This window comes from Ceratotherium simum, chromosome 11, assembly GCF_057802395.1.
Source record: "Ceratotherium simum simum isolate JZ-2026a chromosome 11, ASM5780239v1, whole genome shotgun sequence".
Lineage (NCBI taxonomy): Eukaryota > Metazoa > Chordata > Mammalia > Perissodactyla > Rhinocerotidae > Ceratotherium > Ceratotherium simum.
In genome coordinates, this window is record NC_141910.1 from 73,181,527 (window position 1) to 73,195,522 (window position 13,996).

General features: G+C 42.2%; 1 protein-coding gene across 1 annotated transcript in view; it reads right to left on the reverse strand.

Annotated features, from left to right (window-relative positions):
* The window catches only part of DCDC2C (doublecortin domain containing 2C), an 86,716-nt gene that overhangs the window by 16,363 nt on the left and 56,357 nt on the right, over window positions 1–13,996 (reverse strand). Inside the window, exons 8-9 of the mRNA XM_087436404.1 lie at window positions 13,582–13,682; window positions 8,980–9,048 (exon numbers count right to left, since the gene is read on the reverse strand). Of these exons, the coding sequence (XP_087292530.1) occupies window positions 8,980–9,048; window positions 13,582–13,682 (170 nt within the window). The remainder of the gene's footprint in view (window positions 1–8,979; window positions 9,049–13,581; window positions 13,683–13,996) is intronic.

Below are 13,996 nucleotides of genomic sequence, written 5' to 3' on the forward strand. Positions count from 1 at the left end.
AAATCAGAAGTGATCCATGTGTTCATCTTATATAATGCAAAAACAAAAAAACCCACCAAAGTGCACAGCCCGGGTATTCCACATGCTCTCTGTTAGTGTTCCGTCTGGGGGAGTTATCACCAGTCTGATACAGGATGGAGATAGAATACTTCAACATCTAGCTTCATGATTTAAATTTTAGTTTATATTTTTTAATGTTTTCCTGGGTAAATTATTCCATCTATTTAGTTTTCTTAAGCTCTCAATTTTTCACCACATCACAAAAATACACCAAATGAGAAATCAAGTTGAATATTTATTCTGGTAAAAGAGAAATAAATCTGTCTTTTTTAATCCTGGCATGAGATCAAATGGTCAGAACAAATGACACTCAAGAAGCAAAATTTCCAGTTGCTTTGGAAGAATTTCACATAAGCACATGATTCATATGTTGTTTTGTTGGTTGTTTTCCTTCAAATGTGAATGGCAGCTCTGCTCAAAAATGTTTAAATCTATTTCAAATAAACAAAATCAACATTCTGAAGTATACTGAGAAAAAATTTAAAATACTGAAAAATCGTAAAAATTGATTCATAGTATTTGTTAAAATAGATTTTTTTATTATCAGCAAAGTCAAAACCTCTTTAATACACTACATAAAAAACTAAATGGAAACTGGAAAACAGCTTTTAAGAATATATACAAAAGTGAAATAGATTCTAAGCAGAGGAATTCAATGTTTTTACTTTATTTTCTTATCTGTATTTGCTCATATTTCTACAATAAATATGAATTATTTATAATTTGATAAAGTATTCTTAATTTTAAAATGTGAGATATCATATCATAGAAGAAAATTCAATTTAAAAATGCAATTAATGCCAACTCTGAGTAAGGCATTGCATGTGCCTGATGCTGAGAAAAGTGAAAATATAAATAAAGTCAAATTCCTGCTTTCAAGGACTTTAAACCTCTGATAGGGATCGTGATTAGACTGGAGAATAACAATAATAACAGTAGCTATAATTTACTCCCAACCCACTGTATAAAGTACTTTATGAATATTTCTAATCTTTATACTGACCTCACAAGTTGGAAATTATCCCAATTTTACACATAAGGAAACTGTGGCTCAGAGAATTGACACTGCTGTCACAGACACAGTTTCCATGTGTCCCAAGTTTGCACTCCATTCCATCATGTTCGGTAAAACATTGTGATTAAAAGAGCAAGTAACACGTATACCAAACAAATGATACATTTTCCAAAGAATTCTTGACACTGAAACCCCAGTGGATGTTATTTAAGCTTCCAGGGACATCCCCATGAACACCCACTATTGTTTCTCCAGCCAAGTGCAGTCAGGTTGGTTCTCAGAGTTCCAGAGGATGGAATGCCAGATCACAAAATCGATTACACTGATTTTAACAAGATAGCTAAGAGTGGGAACAACCAAGTGTCTGTTTCCAACTGAAGAACATGTACTTTCAGTAAAATAACGCAAACACCATTTTAAACATAAATATGTTATAATTTTTAAGAACTTTCAAATCCATCGTCTAATTGATTCTTGCAAAGTAAATAGACATATAAACACGTAAAATAACTGTTGCTTGAATTAATGAAGTGCAGAGAGGTATGGTTACTTAACAAAGGACACCTAGCAAGTTAAAGGAAGAGCCAGAACTGGAATTCAGAGCTCTTTTACATGGCTGGGTGCACGTCCGCACGTAAGAAATACGTGCACAAATACAGCTGTAGCTCTTGTGTGTGCCCTCTCCCCCATACTGTCAGGATTCTTCTACAATTCAGTTATTTCTAAAAACATAAGAAAAAATCGTAACACCAAGCATATTTTATATATGTTATCTCTAATCCTGGAGGTTGATTTTGTTATAAATAAACCATTGAACAAACTTCAAACAGAGGAGGGAACCGAGGCTCTGAGATTTTAAGGGGTTTTCCCAAGGTCACACACATGACTGACGGATGGGGCATGCAACTCTAGGCTGATCTCATGTCAAATCCCAGCTGGTTTCCACAGGCTGGTTTTGATTAGGTAACCTTCCCAAATATTAGTATTTATGGCCCGAGTTTTTTATGGAGTGATGAGGAGTATAAGTGAACTAAGGGGTAAATAAATAAAATCTTATGTACTAGGATAAAAATCGTCATGGTCACTTAATCATTTAACAAATAACAGTGAGACGTTGATTCGACTTAGGACAGAGGGACTGCTGAGCAGCAGGGAGAGCAGCCCCATGGAGAAGGACACGCCCCCGCCTGCCATGAGGGGCCAGCTGCCCAGCCAGAGCCTCGCCTTCCCAGGGGGCTGTAAGCCTCGCAGCTATGGGGGAGCCCATCCACCTCTTGGGCCCTCACCATGTCGACATATTCATCCTTAGCCTAATGGCCAGGGTCTGAAGGTGCAGGTTTTATGACTTTCTGGAAAACCCAAGTGACTGTCTCCAGGTGCCTGCTTGCAGATTGCTCATGGAGGATGTTGCCTAATGCATGACCCAAAGGAATCTTCACTCTCCTGGTTTTTTTTGGTGAGGAAGATTGGTCCCTGAGCTAACATCTGTTGCCAATCTTCCTCCTTTTGCTGAAGAAGATTAGCCCTGAGCTAACAGCCATGCTCATCTTCCTCTATTTTGTGATTAGCCCTGAGCTAACAGCCATGCTCATCTTCCTCTATTTTGTATGTGGGACGCCACCACAGCACGGCTTGATGAGCAGTGCATAGGTCCATGCCTGGGATCCAAACCTGCGAACCCCAGGCCCCACCAAAGTGGAGCGCACGAACCTATCCACTACTCCGCCAGGCCAGGCCCAACTCTCTCTTGTTTTTTGTCTGCCTTTACAGAGGATCCGTCCATCCACTTGAAATGACTTAATGAAGTTTCGTTTCCACTGAGTTTGTTTTCCATCTCTGGGAACAAGAGCTATGGTGTATGACGGAGACATGGAAGCTATATTTCTAAAGAACACCTGACAAGATTTTGGAATCCATTGATTATCTTGTTAGGTCTGTCTTCAGAAAGGAGACACAAAACTATAGACTTTGTCGATACAAACCTTTCCTTCATTATCTTCATAAAGCCTTTCATCTTCTTTTTCCTATTATTAAAAAAATATAGTAATCAACTATCTGCAAGAAGGATACTGTCACGGAAATCCTTAACCTTGCCTATCTCCTCTCATTTTCTAGGTTGGGTCAAATTCTTTCCTGTTACACGTATCACTCAGGAGTTCCCTTTCAAGCCTCCACCCCACCCTCGGTACTATTCCTGTGTTCCCGGTCCTCATATTTCCCCTCTATTTCGTCAAGCACTACACGTCTCCCACTCTAAGTTCTTCATTTTTATGTACATCTGGTTAAATATTTTTACACAAATACAGTATACTATACTCTCAGTTGCACCTTGATTTTTTTTTCACTTAATATAATCTCTTGGAGCCCCCCACCCCCACACCTTCAGGACATACAGGTCTACCTTACTGTTTTTCGAGCTGTAGTGTTTTCCATTGTGTGGGTGAAGCATAAATTAATCAACCAGCCCCTAAGAATGAATATCTCATATTTCTATTTTTTTGTTACTAATGAGTATATCTGTGAAATATCCTTAGCTTTGGAAATTATGGTTAAAAAAAAATACGTGCACATTTAATTTTAATAGAAACAGCAAAAATCCCTTCCCCAAAGGCTGCACCAATTTATACTTTGACCCTGTTAAGAAGCATTGCTGCTTTCCTGCATCTTCCCAACACTGGACACTGTCAATCTGATTTTTTTTAAAAATGCATTGTTTATGATTTGTATTTCTTTAATTCGGGATGATAAGGATATATTTTCTTGTGTCTTTTGGAGATTTGTGTTCTCTGTGAATTTCCTATTTGTTTCATTTGCCTTTCTTTTAACGGGTTGTATTAATGACTTAGGAGCCGTTTGTAAGTTAAGAAAATTTTACCTGTGTTGCAAATGGTTTCTTCCATGCTTTGGACTTTTGACTTGATGGCATTTTCCAAAGAGAAGAGTTTCATTTTCATATAGAGAAATGCCATGTCTTCGGGGATGATTACTTCTTAAGTCACAGCCTTTTGAGACTCACTGAATATTCAGCTTCATTTTCAGTCCTCTCTATCAGGAGTCACTTCCCAGCCCTGGCTTTGCCATACCCCCACCTTCTGAACCAGAGTTCAAATTGCCACCAGAGCCATACAATAGTTACCTACCATCCTCAAGGTTCTTGATCAAATCCAAGACCAGTTACTCCCACGTGCCAGGTGATGTGAAAGGTGCTAAGGGTGACAATAAAATGAACTGAACACAGACTCTTCCTTCACAAAACTTAGTCTATCAGAGGAGATAGCAGAGGCACACAAATAACTCTAAGAAAAGCCAAAGTGGGATTCAGGTGGTGTGAGAAGTAGAAACAAAATACTGTTGGGGATCACAGAGGAAGAGATACTACCTTTCGGTGGAGGATCCAGAAAGCTTAACGAGGAGGTTGGCATTTATAACGAGCCTTGGAGGGTGGGAGAAACTAGGCAGAAATTAGACCGAGGGCAAGCCAGGCAGCACGCACAGCACAAGAAGAGACAGAAAAGTGCAAACCATACTCTGAAAGGAAGAAAAACTTAGCACCCAAAATATTAAAATCAATCTCTCTCCCTCTCCCTCTCTCCCCACTTCAGAATAAACAAAATTACCCATGAAATTTTTATATAGCCTTTTCAAAGGTAGGAAAAACAGAAAAACTATTAAAAGTTTGATAACCCCAATTTCAGAGTCAGAAAAAAACCTTAGAGTCGCACAAGATCAACCGTTCCCATGCACAAGTCTTCTCCGAAACCTGCCTGCAGAAGCGGCCTACAGCCCACGGTGAACCATCCCCAGGGGCACGGAGTTCACATCACCCTTGGAGAGCCCTAATACATGGTCTGGAGACACATTTTCCAGCATTGCCATTCACACCTTCCACATTCTTTGGAAACTTTTCAAAACCTTTACACATTGTTTACAAATCTAGCAGGTAGCATAAATAAAAAAGTGCTGCTTGCACATAAAAGGTTTTACAATCAATGGACCAAACAAGTCAGGCAGTAAAAGAACTAGAGAAATTCCAGTCTACCTCGATTCCAACAGTTCTCAAGCACCCAGTTTAACTAAAATCTTGTGTCATGAACACAATTTGAAATAAGGAAAACAAAAAAGTACACATTTCATCTTTATAAGTTCACAGAAGAGTTTCTCAAGTTAGTTAATTAATGTTGATAATATTCCGTTGTTAAGATGAAAAATATTATTAAGTGTCAGATACTGGCAGAGTTGTCACAACTGTATAATTAACATATTTACAGCATTCTGAAGATGAAGAAGTGTCATGTGAAAGCACAGCTCTATTCTCTGTGTTTGATTTTGATTTCCTCTACTTCTGTGCCAGTGACACACATGATGACAAAATAAACACACTTGTCCATAGTTCCCCGGGCTGGGGGGTGAGCAGGATCTGATCATAATACCTACATTTAAACAGCTCCTTCAGTCAGGGGTTATTTTAAATGCACAAATGACAACAGAGTAGCGGCTGGGAGAAGGAGGCAGTGGGGGCCAGTGCTCACTGCTCGCAGAGTTTCTGTTGGGTATGATGAAAAGTTTTGGATATAGATAGTAGTGTTGCTTGTACAACATCACAAATATACTTAATACCTTTGAATTATACACTTGAAAATGGTTAAAATGGCAAATTTTACATTATATATATGTAAAACCACAAAAAAAGTATTAAGTGATAACAGAAATCCTTGTGATCAAACATCAGAAATATAATATATATTTTTAAAATAATGTTCATGATAATATGCTCTCTTATAACTTTCCAAGGTCATTACCATTTTATTCCAGGAGTTTATACTTAAGTTTAAGCAACTTATCATAGGTAACTCGAAGCCACAAACATTTATTAAACACCTACTGCATATAAGGCACTTTCCTAGACACTGTGAAGGACATATAGGATGACAAGGCACATTCTCAGCCCTTTAAGGATTTCACAACCTAGGAGAGCAGTCAAGCCAGAAGTAACATGTCTAAGAAACCTAACCTAGTCAATGTGAAATAAATATCATAGGGTTAATTTTTCAAATGAATAGACAAATGAAATACCAAGTGAAACTACAATTCACTGAGAGCAGATACAGATCACTGTGGCCAATTGGCCAGAAAGTGGTAATTGAGTATTTTTGCTTTTTCATTATTAATATTAGCTATTATCATGCATATAAAATGCTTGCTTTCTTTCTGATCGTTCAAAAACACAGGCTAGATTTTAGGGCCAAAAACCTTCAATTTCTTGGGGCATTTCATACCAGCAAGGAACAGACACACCAAGAAAGTTTTGTTCAGCTCCTGCTGGAAGCAAAGACGGAGCTGTGTGGACCTGGTAGAACTAAAACGTTTCTGGACATCTTGCAGACTATTAACACGATACATAACATCACAAAGCAATTGTTCCGTGAGGAGCAGACCATGAAGCCTGACATATCTCTTCTGAGAAATTATATGCAACTAGCATGGTTCACCGGGGAGAGGAAAACACAGCCTTTGAAATCATTCAAAACCGGGTTAGAATCCAAGCTCCCCCACTTTCTGACTGTGTGGTGTTGTCGAGTGACTTAAGCTCTCTCCATCTCACGGTTTTTGAATCTACAAAGTGGAGTACTGACACTTACCTCGAAGGTGAATGTGAGGGTGAGAGGGGACACGTGGGAGAGGGGCCAGCACAGTCCCCAGCACAGCACGAACGCTCAGTAAATACGAGTCTGCCCTCCCCAGCCCATCCCTGCCTCGCCCCCTGTCATTCAGGTTCAGGCAAGAGAATGAAGGTGTGATTGTTCCTTATCACCTCCTTTCCCTAAAAGCTTAGAAACTTTTTTTTTTTTTTTTTTTTTGCTGAGGAAGACTGACCCTGGGCTAACATCCGTGCCCATCTTCCTCCACTTTATATGGGATGCCACCACAGCATGGCTTGCCAAGCAGTGCGTCGCTGCGTGGCCGGGATCCGAACCGGCAAACCCCAGGCCGCCGCAGTGGAGTGCGTGCACTTAATCGCTTGCGCCACCAGGGCGGACCCCTAAAATCTTAGATTCTTAACCCAGATATCTAAAAACGAGGTGCTTGGGTTTGCCGTTATTCCGATACTATTGCTTACATTAAGAAAGACACTTTGATTCACTGTAAGAAATTCAGTCTACTGACTGATGTCATGTTACTAATGCTCCCAGAGCCCGAGCAGATTTACACGACAAGTCAATAAGGCGTAGATGACAAACTCCAGCGGCCCGTTTGCACAAGGTATTCAGGTGATCATGTAAACTCAATGTCGTCAAAATGAAAGTGTCATATTTCTATTAAAACACGGCATTCAGTTCCCCCATAACTGAGACACAACAGCAGCCCTGTCCTCTGCTCCCTGAACACAAGCAAGTGGTCTTTTTGCCCCTCTTCTCCTAGTGCTCGGCAGCAAACATCTTCTCCCCTGTCACCCTCCTCTCAGAACACAGTCTTACACTCTGTCACCAAAGCAATTATACATTCTCCTTCCTCCTCATTTGAAAGTCTTCCCTAATCACCCAGACACAGGCCGTATACCTTTCCCTGAAAACTGTCTCCAAATCAAAAATATTTAAGAATATAAGGAGGGAAAAGAGAACTGTTGGAAAGATTATTCCCTTCGACTGTCTGTTTTAGATCATAAACTCCTTTGAGGTTGAAAAACCCAAACAAACTACCTGAGGACCCATGTCCTTTCCCATAAACGCTCCTTTCCAAGCTGAGCAGACCCAGGAGACAACTCCAGGCTGCTCCAGCACCCTCCCACGGGCCCCCGGAATCATTTCTCTCCCTTCTTGAACCTGGAGCCGGGAAGCTCCAGTTTAAGAGCAGGAAAGTGCTGCTGGCAAGGCTGCTGCCCCTCAAGGTTATTTAGCTCTGGAGGAATCAGCATCAGAACAGACTCAGACTTAACATCCCAGATTTATCACACAACCTCCTGCCTGGGGCCAAAATTTAAAAAATAAGAAACCACCGTGAAAAAATAGATTTTTGCAAACAAACTCCCAAAAATCTATTTCTTAGCTACATGAATTGTGTATTTAAAGCAAATTTTGTCTTAAATGTTCTCACCACAAAAAAGAAAAGAAAATGGTAACTACTGTGGTGATGGATATGTTAATTAGCTTGATTGTGGTGATTATTTCACAATATATACCTATATCAAATCATCAAATTGTACACCTTAACTATATACAATTTTAATGGCCAAATATCCCTCAAAAAATAAATAAAAGTAAAGTAAATTTTGTTTTCCCATTTCACGTACTTTAGCTAGATTAGTCACGTAATCTCATAGAGCACCTCAGAATCACGCTTCCTGCACGGACGTACATCTAAAGCATCTGGATCGGAAGAAGCACAAACAGAAACCACACAGCCAAGTTCTCCTGCACGAGCTCCTGCTGCCACCTATAGAGCACACGCGGCACATATCCTTCCTTCCCCCAACAAGACACGCTATTAACACAACACCAACAACCCACCAAACAGTACACTCGTCCATGAAAACGGAGCCACCTACACACCGCTGCCACGGTTCACCTTCCCCGACTCTCCTCTCTAAAAAAATATCTTGAAAGCCGTTGGAAAAGAAGTTTTTCAATCTGTGACTGGAAGTACAGTAAAAGGTAATCAGAACAAGCATAGAAGCCATTAAAATTACTCACGTAGTTTCTGTCACACACGAGACCTGATCTAAGGTACAGCCTGTCTGGAGAACACATGCTATGTTTCTAATTCTATGCTGATTTGTATCCTGGAAGCAACTGGGGCCCTCTGGTCCTTTCTCCATCACACGTGAACTCTGTTCAATGTGTTAAAAGGATAAAGAGGTGCCTTAGACCCAAGGCATTAAATACAAAATAAAGGTAGATTTAACTCACCTTGTTGCTTTCAAAATCAGAGGTGTTATCATCTATCTCTTCAACTTCTTTAACTATCTCAGCTGGTTTCTAGGTGGAAAGTACACCATGTTTTAGATTTAGTAGTCAACTTATGTCAAACTCCTTTAAAGATGCAAAGAGCACATGAAACAGCATGACTTTCTACACCACTTCTATGGACAGAGCTGAAAAGTCACCTTGGTTTTTCCCCAGCGGTTACTTCAAATACAGGATTGCATCTGCTCTGCATTTTTTTACCTTTGGCTCCACCAACAAAATGCCAACCTGCTTAATAAAACTGTTGGAGAAATCTTTAAGGAGAAACACTATAAATCCCTTTTGTGTAAAAAGGAGTGGATTGGTCACTCCAGATGCCTCTGAAATGCCTTTGTAATTCTCAGTGTACTCTTGGGGACCCCAACCAGTACCCTCTTCTCTGTGTTCAAGGGGCGCCCGCCACAGCCTGGCTGATCTTGCTCCTCACACAGTGGTGTGTGGTCACTCTCCTTGTTGATTATTTCCCAGTTTTCATGATTTGTTGGCCAAAGGAAATGAGCTGTCTTTAATTAGTGCCCTGGAACCTCTCTCCACTCTTGGGGAAAATCATGTGGTTCTGTGGCAAAAACTCCCATAGGGGCTATTTCAATTACATTTCTGTAGGCAAACATCTCGAGACTTCGAGGAAACGTGCCTGAGGCCAAAAGTCAATGTGCTGAGGAAGGCAGCGTGGATCAACGGGAGGAACCTGGGCCTCAGTTACACCTCTGAGCTGGCCCACTCTGGAAGCTTCCATCACACGGAAGGCCTCTAGACTTCTACTACATGGCGTGATAAGTGTTCCTTATTGTTTAGCCACTTCTCCTTAGGTTTTCTGTTCTTCACAGCTAAAAGCATCCTAACAGATATAGTACTAATTACACTTTTTAATTTATTCATTGAAGTGGATACCTCAAGGACCTTTGTTAGCTTAGTCTCAGTTACTCTACGTAGGCACCTGAAAGCACCAAGGCTTTAAAGCTCCATTATGTTTTTCCTAATTAAACAATGCAGAGATTACACAAATTTAGACCGACTTTCTCCTAATTAGTCCAAATTATTTTGGTTTTACTTTAGTTATTGTCTTGTTCTTGGCTCTGTCCCTGGAGGGAAATGAATTAAAGGGGGTGCGGTTTAGGTGCATCGCTCCCGATGCTACTGGAGAATCTAAGTAGACACTCTCCTCTTGCCTGACTCTATGGGACCCTCCGAATATGACTGAATTTCAGTAGAGGTCAGAACCGGCCCCAGTCCTGTGTGATTGCAGTCAGTGCCCCTTCTCATGCGTCAACTGAAGACTGTACAACATCACCTGTGGGGACGCTGGCGTGAAGCTCCTCTGCTACCACAGAATTGGCCCCGCGCAGAGAACCGCCAGACCATCTCCTCAAGCGAGGAATCAGAGGTCAGAGTCCTGGGCTAGACAGAGCCTGCAATTCTAGGTGTTTTTCTGTCCTTTTAAAGTATTTATAAAAATAAATATAATCTTGAATCTGGCAGAAGACATTACTTCTGTGAAAAATGTGTTCCTTAAATCAGACAGAATTTCAACATCAATGTTTTAATATCTGAGTGCCATTTTTGTGCAGATTATAAGTGCTAAAAATTGTTTCCTTAACATTGGGGTATAATAACCCAGGACTGTAAAATAAAAGCTAGTGTAAAAATTCATCACTCTCGGAGAATCAAAGCTTATAAAGCAGACTGTTAACACGACCACCCTATAGGCCTCTGCTCAAGCTCTGATCATAGAATGTTGGAGCAGGAGGAGTGGATGGCAAGGGGGTACGTTATCTGCTATTAAAACCAAAGAGAGGAGCTGGCCCCGTGGCTTAGCAGTTAAGTGTGCGCGCTCTGCTGCTGGCGGCCCAGGTTCAGGTCCCGGGCGTGCACCGACGCACCGCTTGTCCGGCCATGCTGAGGCGGCGTCCCACATACAGCAACTAAAAGGATGTGCAACTATGACACACAACTATCTACTGGGGCTTTGGGGAGAAAAAGGGGAAAAATAAAAAAAGGAAGAGGATTGGCATGGATGTTAGCTCAGGGCTGATCTTCCTCACAAAAAAAAAAAACCAAAGAGAAACAAAAAATGGAAACTATATTGTCATTTATTAAAAATGAAAACTCAGAAGGAGACAATGCAGCATAAGAAGGAAAAAAAAAAAGGGTGACTACAGATGGACCATAATCCACGTGGGGACAGGCAACCAGCAGTGACACCCTCTGTAACATCCCGAGTTTCGATCCCTGGCATTCTCTCCCTTCACTTCGTTATATTTCCCACAAACCCAGCCTTCCGCCCTGTGCAGGAACCAACTGGTTCAGGACATATAAGGTCCAGGGACTTGGAAGCTCCCCCACTCGTGATGAGGGGAACCCAGATCACTCAAGTAACTGAAATACAGCTTCTCTAACCAGCGGCCCCACCCTGATTCTCTCGGGAGCCAAAGACGGACATCAGCAGAATTCTACAAGGGTCTCAAAGTGAAGTTTGTTCTCAAGAATGAGCTTTTACCACCAGGAGCGCTGGAATGTGAGAATGCACCTTCCAACACACGCAGGTAAAAGAGGGCTCTGCAGGGGCTGGCCCCGTGGCCGAGGGGTTCAAGTTCCATGCGCTCTGCTTCAACGGCCCGGGTTCGCGCGTTTGGAGCCCAGGTGCAAACCTCAGCCAGCTGTGGCGGCGTCCCACATACAGAACAGAGGAAGAGTGGCTCAGATGTTAGCTCAGGGACAATCTTCCTCAAGCGAAAAACAAAAAAGAGGAAGATTGCCAACCGATGTTAGCTCAGGGCGAATCATCAAAAAAAAAAAAAAGAAAGAGAGCTCTACGGAAATCAATGGCCAGTGTCTCAGCTGGTAGGAAACCAAGCGACTGAAGTTGGAAGATGGAAAAAGTGGGAAAAAGTGGCATCTGTGATTGAAATATATAAAGTATATATCACTCTGTAAGGAAATTAAAAGCAATTGGAAGACAGAACCATAAAAATGGGAGTTAGGAACCAGAGCCCAGGTCAAAATGCACAATGAGTGGTCATCTTGAACTGTCAAGAAGATTAATGCTCAAAGCAGCAACAATGTATCAGTAACAATAATCAGTGTTGGAGGGGGGAGGGGGATTATAAATTTGGTATAAAACCAAACTGCCTAAAATGTCTTAATTTACTTATTACTAAAATTCTTAAATGTGCAATAAAAGTATTTAAACTGTTAGTTTGGGTTTTAAGAGAAAAAAAAATCTTTTGGTCATTTTTTGTCATGTCAAGGAAAAGAATAAATAACATTACTGGTAATTTAGAAAATACAAGACACACAGGAAAAGTGCTCAAAATGCCAAAAGGAAGTGGAAAGCTAGTACATTAAGGCATAGTCCATAACATTTTAAAACTATATCACAGAGAAGAAAAACAGTAGAAGTTAAAAATAAACAACAGAGTTCGGAGTGACTGATTCCCGAAAGAGGAGCAGAAAGGCTCGCTGGTATGGATTTGGTACTCTACAGTTACAAGTGCAGGGCTGGGACCTAGTCCATTTACAAGGACTAAAAATGGGACTCAAATGCTAATATTGACCTTTTACAAAATATAAATTTTTTTCTCAAAAACTAACTATTGGAATTGTACTTTTAGTGCCTTCAGGTAGATACTGGAGACAAAGCGGTGCATTTCAGAGCTTATCTGGCCGTCTCCCCTTGGCAGGCACAGGGATTGGGGCCGGAGGGCTGTGGAGATCTGCCCTGGCGCTCAGGGTCAGGGGGTGGGCCGAGCTGGGCTGGAACCCAGGCCTGGGCCCCTCTCTCCAGGCACTGGGGAATAGGCCTTGACGACAGCACCCCATTCCCACTCTCTTGTGCCCTCTCTCCTATCTCATCTGCTTCCCTCCATCTCCCCCTGGACGGTCCACAGAACTCCGCTTCCCACTCTGCTGTGAAGCCAGGAGGAGGGAAATGGTGCATGGGGGTCCACTATACACCAGGCCCTAGATTGGGTATCACATGTGCATTGCTTCACTTAGCCCCACACAAACCTGCACGGTGACATCACCCCCACGGCACAGATAAGGAGACTGAGGCCCAAGGTCAGAAAGCTAGGAAGTGGCAGACCAAAGACTCCCCACCATACCATCTGATATACCATTCATTCCATCATTCCAACATTCCATCATTCCACAAATGATTAGTAAGGGCCTCCTACCTGCCAGGAACTCTGCTAGGGACAAGGGCAACAATAGTGGGCAAAGCAGACCATCCCCTTCCTTAGGGAGCTTATAGCTTAGTGGGGAGAAGGGACAGCAATCAAATGACAAAGTGAACTATGCAGTCACAAACTTGACAGCGTTAAGAAGGGTCCCAACAGCAGAAGAGCCTTTTGGAGAGATGGGCAGCCAGGAAAACTGGTGATACAGGATCTGAAGGAGGAGCAGCAGCTAACTGGAGGAGTCATAGAACATTCTAGAGGCCATGGAGAGCTTGGGGGAGGGGTGGGGTTGAGACTGCAGGCAGGTAAGGCTGGTGGAGCAGACTAAGAAGGCAGTGGGCACAGTTGTGCGATGCCAGCTACCCACCTGGTCCACAGGCACCTCCACCTGCACATCCTGGTCCTCTGTCACTTCCGGCGCTCCTTGGGTTTCCGTGTTAGGAGTCTGAGCTTTATACACGTCACCTTCTGGAGAAAAATAACACAAATTTAACAGGGTTCTCAAACCAATGTCCATTGTACATTTTCTGACACAAACCAAAATTACAGCTCAGCATCCTCGGAGCCTCCTGTGTCATCTGTCAGGCAGCCTGGCCCAGGGACCCCAGACCCCACACACCTCATCTCTGTCCCCATCACCCTTGCTTTGGCTTCTGTCAAGGCGCTAGGCTCAGTGGCCCTCAATGTCTGCGTTGTCTATGTAAGTCCCTGTCTCCACTGAGGTCCTGGACCCTGGATGTCATGGTCATTGCTGTGTCCCACCCACCAGGGGACTCGGTCCC